The 19,032-nt window shown below is 39.3% G+C and overlaps 1 protein-coding gene and 1 pseudogene across 1 annotated transcript; both read left to right on the top strand.

Annotated features, from left to right (window-relative positions):
* Positions 1-6,532: 6,532 nt before the first annotated feature.
* On the top strand, positions 6,533-10,522 carry LOC140937662 (kelch-like protein 26; annotated as a pseudogene).
* Positions 10,523-12,343: 1,821 nt separating this feature from the next.
* On the top strand, positions 12,344-16,681 carry LOC140937402 (kelch-like protein 26). Its single transcript, XM_073386958.1, has 2 exons — positions 12,344-13,172; positions 14,091-16,681. The coding sequence occupies exons 1-2, from the start codon at positions 12,366-12,368 to the stop codon at positions 14,991-14,993; spliced, it is 1,710 nt and encodes a 569-aa protein (XP_073243059.1). The 5' UTR covers positions 12,344-12,365; the 3' UTR covers positions 14,994-16,681.
* The last annotated feature ends 2,351 nt before the right edge of the window (positions 16,682-19,032 follow it).

The following is a 19,032-nucleotide window of genomic DNA, read 5'->3' as shown; positions in this document are numbered from 1 at the left end:
TCGTTTTACGCAGCCTTGCATGGGTCAATGAGGTGTCATGCAACCAACGTATCAAAAATGACCAATAAAATATTTCTAATTGATCACGCAACAACGAGCTTTATTTGCATGACCATACAAACACATGCTGTTTAGGAATCAAAATTACAACACAGGGCAATTATGTTACGTTGATAATAATTTGTCACGAACATCAAAACAACATGAGCTGAAATATATTTTATGAATTTTATATTGATAAAGTAATTAGAAGAGTTCATCAGTTCATTGATCAAAACGTTTATAGGTAACTGGGTAATATTTGGAATCAGAGTCTTGACTTTATGGTAAAATTTGTTTCTTATCATAGAGTATGTAGGACATTGAAAAAGAAAGTGAACTTCGTCTTCTACTACATTGCATCCACAAAAAGGGCAATGCCTATTGTCCTTCGTAGTTTGATTGTATCTGCCTATTTCTATCATGAGTTTGTGATTGCTTATTCGTAGTTTTACTAAAGCCCTTCTCCCAGCTGTTCCTCTTGTTAAGTCTAAGTAACTAGAGGAGGTATGATCGGTTTTCAAAGATCTATAAAATTCAAGTTTTTGAGAATGTTGAAACGGGTGTTTTGCCAGTATGAGATATATTCCTGTTTCATTGAACTTACATAGCTTTTTACCATGGCTATATCTAATAAATCAGGGTTAAAGTCAGGAGGCTTAAAGTATACTGACATATTCATTAAATGAGAGTGGAAGCTATTTTTGCCATTACAGTGTAAGTCGAATGTCATTAAAAAAGCTTGTTTGACAAGAGATTCCTCATCTTTAGTCTGTATATACAAAATGTATTTGAGGAAAGGAAAACGACCAACTCTGCTCTACAAGCTATATTAGAAGCTTTGTTGCTTGCCTCCAAGTAACGTTTACAAAATTGAAGGTGTGCCTTCTCGCAACATTTCAGTCCACCATATAAGGTCATATTAGAAAGAAGTACTGGTTAAATTATAGTCCCACCGAAATATTTTGGGTGACTATTAAGCAAAAAAAAAACATAGGTAGATCAAAAGTGAGTTGAAGACTAAGCCCTATGTTTGTGAGGAGAAAGCTTGCCCCAGATAGAACACCGTAATTTTTAGGGAGTTATTATAACTCCATAAATGGAGTAAAAATTTTAGGTACAGGATGACCCCTTTTTGGGGGTTATTTTAACTCCTAATTTAACTCCGAATTTGAGGTCATTTTTACTCCTGAAAAAGAGTTCTTTTTACTCCCAGTCTGGAGTTAAAATCACTCCGAAATGGGGTTACTTTTACTCCTTACATGGGTTGTTTTTACTCTTTTTGGAGTTAATTTAACTCTGAAAGTGGAGTAAAAATTTTAGGTACATGATAACTCCTTTTTGGGGGTTATTTTAACTCCTCAATATCTGGGGTCACTTTTACTTCTGAAAAAAGAGTTCTTTAAACTCCTTTTGGGAGTTAAAATAACTCCCCAAAAAATAACTCCACTGTAAGGAGTTAAATGAGGGTCTCAATGGGGTGGTGGCCTTTACGGTTATCGGCTAAAATTTTGGCTCTTTTACGGCTATCGGTTAATTTTTTTCAGTTACGGTTAACGAAAAAGTTAAAAATTAACTTCTTTTGTTTCAAAAAATTAAATATTAATTAACCTGTATTTTTTTGAATAAAGGTCTTCGGATCATCTCGGGATGAAATAAGCTATTCTTTTGAAAAATTTTAACATTTGATAGATCATACTTTTTATAAAGTATTACACTTCTAATATTATCTTACACTTAGAAATGTCAATAGTCAATTTAAAAATGATCTTTGTGAAAAAGCAAAAGCAGACACGCGAACGCCCAACTCAAGGCCGGGGCGCGACGTTCATTATAACAGAAATGGCCGTTTTCACACTAGAAAAGGATTATTCGTGTGAGACGGGTTATCCGTTTGATGATTCGCGTCAGATAGGTAATACGTCTTAATTTGAAAATGGAATAGTTTTAATTTTGAATGAACAATCCGCCTGACTTTTGAAGACGGGATTATCCGTTCCAGACAGCCTGTGTACAGCAGCCCCCTCCACTCAGAAAATTTCAGAGAAGGGGTGTCTGTGGGGAGGACGCGACTGTACACAGGCTAGTCTCAGACTGATGATCCATTTCTAGCTCTAGTGTGAAAACGGCCAATCACAAAATTCCCGTGTCCAGTGTTTTTAACGATAGTGAAGGACTGTACGGAACGACTGTCTGCAGTTGCCTTGTCCGTAGGCCACATTATTCCGTGCGGCTAATGTGTTTCGGGTCACGTGGTCCGAGCGAGTTCGCCACCGAAATGCCTTGACCGAGATTGCGTGGGAAGACGCCGTAGAGGGACAAGGCATGGCAATGTCTACCGTAGCGTCAGAGAAAATCAGGGAAATGTTGTTTATCGGCAACGTGTTTTACAAACAGTGACATCTCTGCTTGTTGTCTCATTAGTGTTTCGAGGGCACGACCTCCGGAAAATTGCAAATATTAATCCCCAGCAAGAAGCCACACTTTCGCTATGGAAAAAGTTCCCCGAGAGAGCGCCGGATGGAGCCTAGGTCTTGCTTAAGGCGCTTCGCCTAACAAGCGTACAGAATCACACTAGCCGAGAAATAAAAAACTGAACCATAAGTGAGTTTAGTACCTTCCTTAAAAGTGGCAAATCTAGGAAACACTTTCTTTTACGGTTAACTCTTTTTTACCCTATTTACGGCTAACGGTTAAAATTTTTCAATTTTTACGGCTATGGGCTAAATTTTTGGCCGTTTTACGCCTATCGGTTAACCCCATTGAGACCCTCTTAAATTAGCCCCACTAGAGGAGTTATTATAACTCCCTGAAAATTACTGTGAGGGATCTCTTGCATGCTCCAAAGCCTACGGTCACCGTCTGTTTTCGTTGACCACATAAAACAGGGTAGGTGTAGGAATGCCTGTTACGGGTCGGTCACGCCCCAGTAAAACCGGCAAAGAACTAAATTGTATGTAAGAAGCAAAATCTTACGAATATGACCTGTATCCAGTAAAGGGGGCTGGATCCAGTAGCATACCTTCCATCTTTAATTTGGAACTCCTCCTAAAGAATACGCATTACTCGTACACATTATTCAATGATATTATTATTATTACAGTGGTTACCACTATAGCACGCGCCCTCAAAGGGTTTTTTCTTCGGTTCAAACCTGCGTTTTGGTGGACGTCAATCAACCGTTACCAAGGTTTTTCACGCGTTGGCCTAGTGAAGATTCTTTCTCCATTTCTTGAGCACTCGGAAGAATATGTCGGCGTTTCAGCCGTTTTTGCAATATTTTGCTGCCGGATCTGACACCGCTTCATGTCAAGAGTACGAGGAGAAAGAATTTGTTGAGTGTTTCTCGGAGAAAACTCAAATTATCGACATATTACACAGTGTAAGTTACAACCACATAAGCTTTCTCAATCGCTCGCAACTCGTCTGAGTTCTTGCTAGTTCTGGTTTCTATTCGATAACATGAAGAATGATAAGTAGTAATTCATTTTCGAAAACAGCCTCCATTCAGAGGAAACTTTTTCCCTTTTCATTGTGATATCTTTTGTTTCTTTGAATTTATACTAGCTTCTTGGCAATTCGGTCGTCCACGGCTCCCGTGTTTTCATACATCAAATAAATAAACAACCTGAAAACCGTTACGTAAACTAAAGAGAATGTTTCGGCTATTTCACTACGCTCGCAGAGACCTCGTTGTTTTAACAATGTAATCCTTCATCTAAATAAAATAATTTTAAAAAGCCCTCGTCGTTCGAAATTATTTGCCCTTCATTCAGCGATGAGGGAACCTTCTCTGTTAGAGCGCCTGGAAACCACTGAAACAGTTGATTGACTTCCACTAAAACTCAGGTTTAAACAGACAGAAAAAAACCCTTCAAAGGCGCGTGTTAGTGGAAACCGCTGTAATTGTTTATTATTATTATTATTATTATTATTATTATTATTATTATTATTATTATTATTATTCAAGAGCTATTAGTTATTCAGATCCAGGAGACACTTTGGAGAAAATTAAACAACCTTTTAAGGTTGTTGTTTATTGCGGCTAAATAGGGGTTTAAAAACCCTTATTTTTCCGCAACAAAGAGCGTTAAGTTTGCATCAGAGGGCCAATCCTGCCGACCAGAAACAAAGCCCACAGTAATTCAAAATGCGTGTCATGACCTCTCCGTGTGAAACAAACGGCAAAAATCACATTTGTTAAATCAAAACTTAGAACCCTCCAGAGCCTATAATCTACCCGCAAGAAGGAAAAACGTATTGGAACAAGCAGCAGCATTTTAAGCATTTTAGTTAACTGTTTGACTTTCGTCTGCTTTTTTTATAGACATTCTTCTTCTCAAGGCTTTCTCCAAGACAAAGCGCAGAGAAAAACAGAATTTGTGTCCTCAGTTTGGACAAATCATCGCTTACCGTACGCTTGCGAGTAGGAACGTTAACTTCAATTTCCTGAACTGAAAAGAGCTCAACAGGCTCATCTAAAATATTAATGCCGAAATCTAGACGTCTGTATAAAATCTCACTCGAAAGGGTTGAATATTCAACAGTTTCTATTGCAATATTCTGTATTGTTTGGTTAGAGACCTTAGAGGCAGTCCAAGTGGACTTGATGACGTTTCAAATGATCGAATAAAATATGCGGACGTCTCAGGAATAAGACTTCCGTTTAATTACAACCTCTAACTTAAGAGAAATTCACATATCCCTGCCAACGCCCTACGATTCCCTCTCTGTGCCATTATGGCTCTTTGTAATTTGAGAATAAAAAGCTGCGATATATTCTACAAAACTAAAGCAGTAGCCACATACACGGTCACAGGCTGCCTTTTATTCATAGACCTTTCCACGGTTTTTTATCAAATTTTGGCACGAACAAGTTATTAAAATTCTTTAACTGGGCTGGAAAGAGCGCCTTTAAATAAGTAAAATCACCAAGTTTGAAAGTGATTTGTTAAAAAATCACAAACTGCTTTTACAGAAATTTGTATGGTGGGGGTTGCCTGACTCTCATAAATTACTGCATTACCCACTTTAATTAGCCTTTGCTATATCAGTACGGGCGGTACATATCTTTATGGTATATTGCTTTAAATAGCTATGAATAGTCGATTAAATCACTTTTAAATCGTTAAATGCTGTTTACGTGGATATTAAAAGAGTTTGTAGCAAGTATACAGAATATTGTGCACAAACTCCAGATAAATGTTCTAATATAATTCTATTTTCTAGTATTCCACAAATAACAAACACATGGCTTTTGACCAACAGTTTTCATAGAGTTACTTACCTTTAGTTGAAATCTCCCCGTCTTGACCTATGTGTCGATAATCAACCTTAAGCTCATTTTCTCGCATTCCTTTACTCTGTACTCCTCCTCCTCACAGATTACGCCTTCCATCTTCATTCTGGCGGTGCACTCACTAGTGATCCCACCCAACTGGCCCGACGGTGATAACCAACTTTACGCTCATCTGTCCTCCTTACTTCCCCACAATACAGCCATTTTTGGTCCACCCGTGCACCACACTGAACCATTTGTAACCTTCCTGTTCTAACTATACGATCATAATTCTCAGCCTACTCAATTTGTCACTAATTAAGGCCAAATTTCTTCACAGTTTCACCACACTGAGTTTTTCATAGAATTACTTACTTTTAGTAAATCCTCTGTTTTGGCCATGTGTTGATAATCAACCTTACGTTCGTCTGCTTACATTAATCTACATCTGAGCTCCTTCTTTTCACAGATTACTCCTTTCATCCCGGCTCCCAGCGGTGTACTCACTACTGATTCTATCCATATGTTGAAAATCAACTTCACGCTCATTTGTACACTTTTTAAATCTGTACTCCTTCGGCCATTTGTCTGCCTCCTGTACACCATACTGAACCATTTGTGAAACCGTCCTGTTCTAACCAGACGATGTCAATTCTTCTCCTCCCTTCTCACTAATTTACAGCATTTTTCTTCTCAGTTTCACCACACTGCACTCTTCAAATCTTATCCCCTTTCGTTTTCATTTATACATACACAAAGTGCTTAGCAGATAGAGTAATCAGGATGTAAGTCTTACGTGCCTATCTCTAGTTTTTTGAACCTCAGAACCTCCTTATAGTCATTTCAAGGATTTTCTAGATGATCAGCTTGTTTGAATAGAATACTTGCTCTAAGGATCAACGAAAATGAAACGCATAATTGTTGGCTTTTTTTATCATAGTTACCGCACTCGTTGCTTTAGACAGAACCTGTAGATTTGCGGTACATTATTTGAAAGGAGTTCTTCTCGGCTTCACTCAATAAGGCAATGAAAGGCAATGAAGGGGCTCGAGCAGGTTTCATCGACTTTGTATTTTCATTTAAGAGGGGAATAGGAAGGTAGAAAACATGTAGTACATGACGCAGTGTTTTATAGCTCACGTGATCAGTATCTTGATTTATGGCATATAGGATCACGCGATCACGCAATGCAACTATTTCCTTCGCTGATTCAGTATGAGGGCCCATTCTGAGATTCTGTTGTCAAAGTGTGCTCAGTTTCGAGAACAAAGTGAATTCATTGATGTTCCTCTAAAAGTGGGCGAAGAAATTTTCTTAGCACATCGCATTGTGCTCGCTGCCAGTAGCGATTATTTCCACGCCATGTTTGCTCGTGGAATGAAAGAGTCGAACCAGGACGTGATCGAGCTCAAAGATGAAGGCATTCATCGTGCTGAAGATCGTGCTGGATTCCATCTACAGCGGAGATCTTCAAGTCAACGATGAAAACGTTTTTGAAGTTCTCGTCGCAGCCGATCACCTCCAAGTTACAAGCGTTGTTCAACAGTGTTGTGGTTACTTGCAGACCCAGTTTGTTGATCAGCTTCGATTTGATTTGCAGACGTATCGTCGCCTCTCCACGGTTGCTGATCCACATGGTCTAAAAGACCTTCAAGAAGCCACGCAGACTAAGATGGCCTCCATTTACAAAGAGATCTGTGAAAGTGAAGAATTCTTGTCCCATGTGGATGCCGATCAGTACACTCGCCTTCTTAGTCGAGATGACCTCAGTGCTCCTTCAGAGACATTCGTCTTCAAATCTGTGATGCAGTGGATTACACACAAGAAGGAAGAGAGGATGCCAATCGCAGCCAAAGTTATCGGAGCGGTTCGTCTAGGGTTGGTGGATATCAATGACTTGACTGAAGAACTTGACACAGAAGAGATGCAACGAGTGCCGGAAATTCATATGCTTCTCCATAAATCGCTTTTACATAACATCAGGCCTTCAAATAGTTCCAAGTTTGCCGTAGAGAAAGCAAAACTACGTTCAACGGATCCCGTAAGTTTGAGTGTGTTTTTTATATGTGTATACATATATAAGCGGTGGAGACGTAGATAAAACCGTAGAAGTACCTGGTAATTGTTAACGCGCGCGCGCATATTATAGTCCGTTGGTTACAAGTGCTCACGTGTTGTGTATCTTTAAAGTAGAATTACGCAGATTTGTAAACATTTTTACAACCCTGATGAAGGCTGTTGAATGCAGCCGAAATATAGGTTCATCGTGTTATGAATCATCTAGTTTGTTCACTTGTGATGAATAGTTTATTTTCATGGAGACTGCCGTCTGTAGTATGGATAGGTTTGGGCCGACAGGGTTGGTACAGGTGCAAGCTTAAGTTTGCATCCCTAGGAGAAAAAGAGAGCGTTTGCACCCAGGCCAGGCAAAGTGTGCGACTTTTTTGGCTTTTTCTTTTACAAGTGAATTTACTCCTGATCATCGCAACTTTTTCCACTGGAATGACCAATTTGTGTATCAGCCACTTTGAGGTTGCGCGGGAGACCGGGTCTTGATGATTGTTAAAGTGCATTGTGAGACTGTTTAGGGGGACGAATTTGCCGCTATGTTGAAAACGCGTCCCCCAAAACAGCCCACAATGCCCTGGTCTCCCACGCGACCTCAAAGTGGCTAATTGGTATCCCATATTCGACCAACATAAGGTAACATTTTCAACGAAACTGAAAGACAGCAGATTTTGTCGTGAAAGTGACTGAAACTTAACTTATCTCTAAAGCCATAATAGTATGGCTCTTGGTTATCTTCATTATCAGTTAATGGCGACTGAATAAGGAGCCTAGCACCTGTGCTCAGTCACGTTTGGCACGGGTGAATCTTGACTACTTAGGATGGGTTGAATAGTCATCAAAGAATACTCCAAATCATGTTCGGATCTATATGCCAGTTTAGCCTGTTCCAGGCGTTCTGATAGTGCGGAGCGGTGCAAAGTAAAAAGAAGCACGAAAAAATAAAAACGAGGGAGGGGGAGAAGTATCGCTTTCTTTACTTCGCACCGCTCCCCACCATCTGAACGCCTGGTACAGGCCATATACCAGTTATGCAATGCTTTCTTGTGGTATATCATGGATGCCACTTGTCACTTGAATTTTATCTGTAAATACACGAGCTTTTTTCCAGGCGGAGCATTCCAAGTTCTACCACGAGAAAGATTTTCATAAGTATTTTGTTCCATGCCAAGGAAAATACAGTAGCCACTGAACACTATTAATCGGTCGTAAAAGAGTTGGCTCCAACGAATTTCAAACGAGAATACGAGCAGTGCCTTTTTCCTCACAACGAAATGCTTTATAAATGAAATTGACAAAACTTGTGGATGCATCCGACCCCACGTTCACTGTTCTTAGATCTCTATCGGATCTCAACGAAAACACTGATCAACTTCGGTCAGTGGTCCTCAAAGTTAAAGCCAAGGTAAAACATTGGCTCTGGTATGTCTCAAACAATATTTAAAAGACACACCGGAAATGATACTACTTACTCAGTAAATTTCGGCAGTATTGAACCATGATCGGCAGCGATAACCGGTTGGGTTAATCATTCTACTAGGCTCGATTTCTGCCGTATCCAGGGTCCGTGCGGGCTCACTTTCTCGAACAGCGGCTGGTAATCGAGCCTATCATTGTACCGGCTAGTCTACAACGGCTTTTCTGGTGATTGGCTATCTTTTCCATAGAAAAGGAGTACATTTCCTATTCCTGAAGATGATCTCAATAAGCAATAAAAGGATATTGTTAAAAGAGAAATGCATTTACTACCTTAGTTATAAGTACTTTATTTCGCGGGGTTTTATTTTTGCGATTTGGCGAGCAAATATGAACAGAGGGCATTGAATTTCGCGATTTATAAGGCGATGAAAAAGTCTCAACCTTTAAAACTTTTTGGATGAACTGGAACAAGCAAAATGTGCAATCTTTGCAAACTAATGTTATTTAAAAATTTAAGACACAAAAGTGAGTAGCAGTTTGTGTTTGTCCATACATATCCTGTATATTTTGTTCCTTTAATTACATGTAAATAAAGATTTAAATTTTTTCAGTTTATATGGGTCTTAAATTTCGCGAGTCTTGGATTTCGCGATTTTATAAAATCGCGAAAAACGCGAAATTTAAGGCCCGCTAAATTAAGTAACAAAAAGGTAAATACAGCAAGACAAAAATCATTTGTGTATACTGTTATTTCCTCATTGACTAACAGAAATTGTCTTTTTTTCTTGTTATTCTAGGTCATTGTTGCTGTTCTCCCTCAGACCCATATGTTGTACTTTGATGTTAAAAAAAAGGTTTGGAAGCAGCTTTCATCTTTAGCACCTGCACCTGAAACAAAAAATTGCTACTGTGCAGAGATTGTTGGCCGTGAGTTGTTCGTTTCTGGAAAATTCCCGGATGGGAGATCCTGTGTTTACTGTTATGACATAGAAACAAATAAGTGGCACACTCACGAGGATATTCCTCCATACCCACCAATCATCACCCTATGCGCTGTAAGCGACTACATGTATGCACTACCTTCGGATTGCAGCAAGCTACCGCAAAGGTATAGTTTTGCAAAACACCGGTGGCAAAGTTTCTCTAAAAGTTTCACAAAGAGTCCTCCCCACTACCCTTATTTTAACAGTGCCACGATCCATCACCAAAAGCTGTATGCACTTTATGGGCATAGACTATACGAGTCCCTTTGGCAGATGCAAAATGCAACGCGTCATTGTTTTGATCCAGTGAGCGATATGTGGCAAGAGAAATCTTCAACCTGCAACCCCCACTTTGGGTCCAGTCTCTTTGTGGTGAATAATAGACTCTGTGTAGCAGGAGGTCATGTTGCTACTACTTTGGGGCACTCGCTATGTGATAAGCAAGCAACTGTAGAGATTTATGATGAAGAAAACAATAAGTGGTCCGTTGTTGAACAAAACCGTATTCCTCAAAATAACCTTGGTGCAGTGGAAATAGAGGGGAAGGTTTATTTCATCATAAATAAATTTCCAATTGACAGTGGCATTAGGATCCCACCAGGGGAGGTGTGTCCGGTAAATCTGGGAGACTGGAAAAATTTAGGAAACGTTGACAAAAATGCAGCTCTTTGTTACGTACCTTTAAAGAGGGACAGCGTTAAAATGACTGAGAATACTTAGCAATTACTCTATTGCATGAGGCCGGAGAATTATTTATATCGAGGAGGGTGTTATCCACCGAGGGTAACATTTCCTTAATTCTCCAGATCATAATGACCCTTTCGATGGATAAAACTTTGCCGAAAAGCAGCCCGGAAGCGCTGAGCTTCCAATATGCAAAACTTAAATAGTAAATGGCTCAGTGTGTGTTGGTCAACAAATGGTAAACGACCCAACGTATACTGTTGAATTTCTTAAAATAACTGAGCGATTTCTTGCGCGCTGATTGGTCGAGAGCTATAGTCGATACAAGTGATGAAAAGACGTGATGGTGGCGCATTTTGTTTTTCTCTTTCTTGCGCACGCAATTTTCCGAGAAAATTCAACGGAAATTGACGTCAAAAACTCTCTATGTTATTGTAAAAAGCAAGTCGACCACTATTTTACATGGTCTATACTCTTGTCAGGCAAAGAAATGACGTCAAAATGTTCAGATCTTTGCAGCGAAACCCGACTTTCCTGCGACTCGTGGTTCTGACTTAACTTTTGACCATTTTGACATCATTTCTATCGTCGATTTAACAAATACAGATTCCATTTTGTCGTGCGTCTGTTCAAAATAGATCACAGATGACGTCAAAATGTGGTAAAAAAAAAAATTAAAGTGGCACATGATATCATGATTTCTAGTTTTGCGATCGGAATGAATTTCACCTGACAATGACGTCACAATTATTTTAGATTGAAATTACTCAGTACACGGTGCGAGATGTCAAATGCAAGAAGTCCTCCATGTGCAAGGAAAAACGCTCTAAAAGGAAAGAATTTATTCATTTCTAAATCAGTTATGCCGTCATTCCTAGCCAAATTTACACCTCCTTGAGAGTCTTTCGTCTCAGTAATGCAGAGGATCAAGGAGTACAACTTAGAAGGAGCAGAGGAAGTGGGCCCAATTACATTCGGGACGCTCATCCTCTGCTAAAGTAATCGGCTATATTGATTGGTGCCCATTTGTAATGAATTACAGGGAATAAGCTTCTCATAAAAAGATCATAGGAGGAAACTGCTCCCGGCAGCTTCAAACCTTATATTCATGACCTCTACCCAATATTCCGAGTATTATAAATCAAAGTAGGATAAACTATTCAAAGGCCCTGTTAAAAGAATTATTATTATCAATTATCGACAAAAATAAGCAATTACAGTAACACCTGCTAAAATTAAGAACCCACATTACTTGAATTCTGGCAAAGACTGGTTCTTTTATTTTGGGGTACGTATTGGCAATTTAGGCTTAGTAGGTTCCTAATAAGTTTCTTAATTTTTATGAAGGAGGTAATAGATTGGTGATTACCAGAAAAATAAACTTTTTATTTATTGATAACGACAGATTTTCTTAAACACAAAAGGATAAAAAGCAACGCTATTAAAACATGACGTTTCAGCGACGACATGTCACCATTATCAAATGCAAATGAAAGAGACTTCGTTTTTTATATATATCGTTTCATAGTCTCTTTCATTTGCGTTTTACAATGTTGACATGTCGTCGCCGAAACGTCATGTTTTAATAAGCGTTGCTCTTTATTTCTTCACAATTTTATTATTTATATAACCCTAACAAAACTGATTATATATTAAATTTTATCATAAAAACCCCAAAACCCGCATGATCTTGCTTGACTAAGCAGGTTCTCATTTTTGGGTATGAAAGTGGCAAAAGAGTTTACTGTATGTCGTGACTTTGAGATACTTCACGTGACAAACGAAGATTCTTCCAGACATGTCTTGGTCACGTGATCCAGACGTGAGTCACGCGAAAAATCTCATGCTGTGACTTTTCCTTTCCGGCAAGATATACCGATCCAAGAAGCCCAAGAATGGTTGCTCATTCCGAAATTCTTCTGACCAGATGTGCTCAGTTTCGAGAACAAGGTGAATTCATTGATGTTCATTTAAAAGCGAGCAAAGAAGTTTTCTCAGCTCATCGCATTGTGCTTTTTCACGCCATGTTTGCTCACGGAATGAAGGAGTCGAACCAGGAAGTGATCGAGCTCAAAGATGAAAGCATTTCAGCAGCTTCTTTGAAGATCGTCCTGGATTCCATCTACGGTGAAGATCTTCAAGTCAACGATGAAAACGTATTTGAAGTTCTTGTCGCTGCCGATCACCTCCAAGTTACAAGTGTTGTTCAACAGTGTTGTGATTACCTGCAAACCCAGTTTGTTCAGCTTCGATTTGATGTGCAGACATATTGTCAGATCGGCACCATTGCAAATCGGCACGGACTGATAGCCCTACAAGAAGCTGCACAAAGCAAAATGGCGTCAATGTACAAGGAAGTTTGTGAAAGTGAAGAATTCTTGTCTCATATTGACGCCGATCAGTTCTCGAATCTTCTTAGTCGAGATGACCTCAGTGCTCCTTCAGAGACATTCGTGTTCAAATCTGTGATGCAGTGGGTCAAGTACAAGAAAGAAGAGAGAATGGCAGTCGCTGCTAAAGTTATAGGTTCGGTTCGCCTGGGACTGGTGAACATCAGGGAGGTGATCAAAGAGCTAAATTCAGAAGAAATGAAGCAAGTACGAGAGATTCACACGCTTCTTCACGAATCACTCTTGTACAGCTACATTCCGTCAAGTTCTGCATTTGGCGAAGAAAAAGGAAGAATGCGTTCATCGGGCTCAGTAAGAATTTATACATGTATTTGCTGATTTGTGTCCTACTAATGAGAATAGGTAAATTTTAATCGAGGAAGTTCAATTTTCAGTTCAATAGCGCGAATGCTTCTCAATATTATACAACTATCCCCCTGAAGGGTAGGTGAATGCCTAGCGCTGCTCACCGACCCTGAGGGAGAAAGTCGTTTTAGTATTTACCAAATTAGTTGGATAAAAATGAAAAAAGTAACTTTTTGTAAATTAAAAGCGCCACTTAGTAGTAACTTTGTTTACAATTCACTAACGTTTGGGGGATTTTGTCAAGTGCGTTGTTGCGATTTCGGTGCAAATTCAGCATGAAAATCATGTTCTGCCTACCAGTAGCACTGACAAGCCAAAGTTCGTCGCTTTTTTGGTATTTGTTTTTATGACTGCTTCATTTATTGCTCAAATTTCGTCTTTCGAAAATGTCTCGAAACGAGACGCCATCTTGACTCCGGTCGCAAAACAGTGAATAGCCAAGGATATTCCAAGTTACCTGAGCCAATCAAAACGCGCGAAGATTGCTGTTCACTGATTTGGTAAATAATAATTTGTATTATTGCACGCGACATCAATAATACATATGTAGGCATTCACGAACCCTCCGCTTTACAGGCTGTTTGAAGCACGAGATTCATTAATATTTTAAGTTTTCCTTGCTTATTACATTTAATGCTTTGTTTTAGTTTCGCTGTTAGAGCGGTTTTCAGTTGACTGTCAAAAGTAATTGGTTTTGGTTTTGGTTTTGGTTTTACTACGCCCTTTGGTTGGCTAGTGTATTTACTTTGGTTTTGGTTTTACGACAGTCAAGTGAAAACCGCTCTATTGCTATTCGTCCACTTCACTCTACCTCAACAGGCCTTAAATGAAACTGTACCAAGTTTGCACTGTTTTTAATTGCAGGCCCTTGTTGCTGTGCTCCCCGGGACTCACAAGCAGTATTTTGATTTTAATTCCAAATCATGGAAACCATTGACCTCCTTAGCGCCAGCAGCTGATATAGCATCCGTCTCTTGTGCAGAGACTGTTGGCAGCAAAATTTTTGTTGCTAGATTCATTGAGGATCAGTGTAATGGCCACATTTATTGCTATGATTTAGAGAAAAACATATGGGAAAAACACTCACAGTCTAATGGAGAATTAAGCCACCTGTGTACTGTAGGAGACTACATGTATGCCTTTTATTCTAATTGCACTAAGATTCCTCAGAGGTATAGCTTTTCTGAACGACAGTGGCAAAGTATTGCAAAAGTAACTGTGCCAATTAGGGGAGTTACTTGTTATAATAGTGGGACGGCTGTACTCCATTCCAAGGTGTTTGTGCTTTATGGGAAAGGATTTTATAATGCCCGTGGTGTGTGGGATGTGCAGAATGCAATGCTGCATTGTTTTGACCCGGCAAAGAATATGTGGGAAGAAAAAGCATTAACCTGCCATCCTCATTTTGGGTCCAGTCTTTTTGTAGTGAATGGTAAACTTTATGTAGCAGGGGGTATGGTTGATATTCATTCCAACGGTTTAGTGCGTGGTGACCCTGCACCCGTAGAGGTTTATGACCAAGACAACAACAAGTGGTCCATTGTTGACCAAAAACGTATTCCACAAAATGCCCTTGGGGCAGTGGAAATAGAAGGGAGGGTTTATTTCATCATCAAGAAGTTTCCAATTGATAGTGGTATAAGAATCCCAGCAGGTGAGGTGTATCCTGTTTCCTTGCACAAGTGGGAAAAACTAAGGCAGATTTCCAGGTATGCGGGAACCCTGTGTTATGCACCATTAAAGAGAGAGAGCCTAAACACTACTTGAAAAGAGGATAAAGATAATTTTATGTTTAAAATTACTTTACATACTTTTTTACCTCTTGCAATCGAAACCCAACACAACTTGAAATGACTAAACAGAAGAACCTTGGCGAGTACAGCCAGTTAAACTTTGTAGAGAATAAAAATTTACGTATTTATTGTCTAGTTCTTAATATGTTAATAAGTTGAATTTTATTGTTTGCCCCCACATAAGTATGAGAAGGAAGTATTTTTTCGCATGAATTCAGTTTTACATTAGATAACTTTACCTTTTTAAGTCCCCGTGTTTGTTACATGTTTTCCTGAAGACAGATCACAACTCTTTCGCTTTCCCGTTTTTGCGCTTTCCCGCCAGAGTTTCATTTACGAAGCGAAACGAAAGTAGAGCCTGTTCTCAGGTTATTTATTGACTGAATCAGGGAATGGTACTTTTAGGTATGATATTAAGCGGCCATGTTTTTGGGTTTTGGGTGTTTAACATTGTAAGAAATTAAATGATAACAAGAACTCTTAATTTCTAGATACGTGATATTAACACAGTCATTAAAATAACCGGTAAATAAAGTGGGTACAAATTACTTAATCAGACTAAAAAGTCAAATAATACACATGACAATCAATTATCAAAACCCACCCCGGTCCGACACCAGGGCGATGCATTCGTTAATAACCTGGGCTGATTGTGCGACCACAGCTGACCACATACCACCTAGAGGTTCATAGAGAGGATGGTACCGCGATTGTCAACGCCGGGAACGCGGAAGGAGGCTGGACAAGAGGAGATAGGAGGTTATGTGAGCTTTGTTCAAATGAGAGTATTAAGCGGGAATATAGTGAAAATTCGCGTTTTTTTTTACTCTCATGGGACCATGACACCGCAGAAGAATATGAGGTGAAACTGTCGTCAACCTATAGGCTAGTCAGCGATCCTCCTAACCCGAGATCAGGCTCTATTTTCGCTTCTCTTTGTAAATCGGTAAATATATCATTTGGCCGAGCAAGGCGAAATGAGGCGTGAGCCCAGTTTTAGTGCCACTACGTAAGAGAGAATGTCTGAGAACTGCTAAAATTGGGCCTGATCTCAGGTTACGATAATTCGTACACCGTTACTCGCGGTGCAACAGCTTTAAAAGCTCGACTTTTTACATAGGGTAAAATCCCCAGCCCTGCTTGAGTTTGGTTAGAGTTTGTAACCTTCTAGTTTCCATTTTCTCGGCCCCTTTCTTCTTTGCTTGCAGGCTATAATCCAACAATCCTCCTAATTCGAAATGAGGTTACCACGCTTAGATTACAATATTCTATTTGAGAGAGAAAGTTTTTGATACAACCGGGGGCTCCTGAGGGAGCAGCCCCCCACTTTTCTGGAAGAAAATTTTGTTTTTGCTTTAATATGAGAGTGAAGAAGAAGAAAAGAAAAAGGTTCGGTTTACCAAATTACCACAGATGAAGTTGGATTACCTGTAGTGTAAGGCGGAGACTGGCACAAGCCATCTTGGGCGTATTCACACTAGAGACGGTTATCCGTTGGATAATTCGCTTCAGACGCAGAACACGTCTGGATTTAAAAATAATAACGGTCTTAATTTTGGATGGACAATCCGCCTGACTTGTTCCATCTGTATTTCCGTCAATTTTGACGGATTTTGAAGGTGGATTATCGGATAATCCATCTCTAGTACGAAAACGGCCAATATTTGCTCGTTTCAAGAAAACGTCGTTTATAAGGACCTACTTTACTATATGTAATTTCTTGCTAAATTTTAAATGAACCCCGATTAAAACTCCATATTCTTTTAATCTATTTAAAACTGAAACTTGCTAGGTAACGACTTTTACCATTCTAAAATACAGTTAAGATTCAGACCTCACGGCGATTCTTTAATAAGCCAATTCTGACATTATGGTAATGCTACTGAGCTGAGCACCATATTGCATTCTTTCTGCACAAAGAATGAGCACAAAAGAACGATTTTGCATGAGCACATATTGCTAACAAGAGTCGTTGACAAAATATTAAAAGGCACACAACCACCATTTTATTTTCAGTCTTACAATGTGCCTGTGAAACCGCACCGACATTTTTTATTATTTTTTCAATTTTTTTTTCTTGTTTTAGCCGTGTCTTGCCTTGAGCGGATCAACAGTTAATTAGTTCTTGTAATGGAATACTACATATAAGCATAAATTTCTTCAGTGTACTAGGCCGCTGAAATGTTGCCTTAGGATATGATAGCTTTAAAGAATATCACTCCCATTCGAAAACAACCAATAAACGTAAACAAATTTGATTGTTGCCGTTGACCCGTTTTTGGTGGAAAAATCAATTAGGTATTATATGCTTCAGCGTACACGTGGAAGCTGAGAAAGTAAAACCATAATTTGCTGCATGTCTTTTTAATTATTTCCCTCATTAGCATATAAAGATTCTAACTAGGACGTAAGAATTAATATCAGACTCAAAATTAATGGTTCCAATCTAGTTTGGAACTGATATATTTTCTTCTCCCAAAGTGTACTTCTCTTGGCGTCGGTAATCTCTGGTTTCGAGTATGGTTGTTCATTCAGAGCTTCTCTTGTCAAAGAGGGCTCAGTTTAGAGACAAAAGATGAATTCATTGATGTTTGGTTGAAGGTGTGGGCGAAGACGTTTTCTCGGCTCATCGCGTAATGCTCCTGTTCAACAATGTTGCATTTATCTGGAAACCGAGTTTGCGAAGTGTCAGATTGACGTGCAAACGTATAACAATTGCTAATCGACACAATGTAAGATATCGTCAGTGTACAAGGAGATCTGTGAAAGTGAAGATTTCTTGTCCCATATGGATGCTAATCAATATTCTAACCTTCTCAGCCCAGATTACCTCTGTTCTCCTTCAGAGACATTCGTCTTGACATCTGTAATGCAGTGGATCAAATACAAGAAGGAACAGTGGATGACACCGTCGCGGCTAAAGTTATCGGAGCGGTTCGTTTGGGGTTGGTGGACATCAGGGAATGATAAACAGCTCGACACAGACGAAATGAAACAAATTCCAGAAATATGAAACACTCGTGCACAGCCATAGGCCCTCCAGCATTTCTAAGTTAGAGAAAGCTAAACCAAGATCTACGAGCCTGGTAAGAACGCCGAGTTTCTATGACGGAACGTGCCTTTGTCTTCTTAAAGACAATAACGAAATAACAGAAAATCAAAGGGAAAAAAAAGAAAAAGAAAAAAAATAATAATAGTAATAGAAAATCAGTTGTTTGATCAGTACAAATAAAATAATCAGTCGTATGGCATTTCATGCTAACACTTTTTACATGTATTTACTTTTTGTGTTTTAGGTTCTTGTTGCAATTCTTCCTCGGTCTTAGATGCAGTTCTTTGACTTCCGATCCAAAACGTGGAAACCTTTGCCTTCAATGGCACAGTTTTCTGAGGCAACGGGCATGCCTTTGTGCCGAATATGTTGGTAATTAAGTGGATGTAGCAGCAAAACGAGGGAACGACTTTGTTAATTATTGTTATCACTTTGGCTCAGCTAATCGAATCAGTAGTCTGTGCAGTGTTGACGACCATTTATACGCTGTACACCATTCCAAGACACCTTACAGATATCATATTTCTACAAATTAGTGGCAATATGTAGCTAACTTAAGGGCTCCAAGTAACATGCCAGAGAGTCCATTTTGCAACAAAGCAGCACTATTAGGTATATAAATCTCAGGTGTAAGTACTTCATGGACGAGGAGTAAGACGTTGTTGGGGAAGTAGAAGAAATTGATACTTTTACCTCTGGAAAGCACAGGTAGCAAACGTATTTTGCTTTGATCAAAAGAGGAATATGTGGGAACAAAAGGTTTCAACAAGTACCAACCACTTTGGTTCCAGCCTCTTAGTAGTAAACAATTAACTCTATGTTGCTGGGGGAAAGTCCTCCAACAATAAATCTTATGCTGAACCATGTGGTAGAACACTGGGTTCTGTTGAAGAGTTTGATGAGGAAAACAGCACACTTGGTCTGTTGTAGACCAACCACACATTCCCCCAAATAACCTTGG

This window comes from Porites lutea, chromosome 5 (genome assembly GCF_958299795.1).
Source record: "Porites lutea chromosome 5, jaPorLute2.1, whole genome shotgun sequence".
Classification (NCBI taxonomy): domain Eukaryota; kingdom Metazoa; phylum Cnidaria; class Anthozoa; order Scleractinia; family Poritidae; genus Porites; species Porites lutea.
Note: the sequence above shows the minus strand (reverse complement) of the source record. Positions and strands in the feature narration are given on the sequence as shown.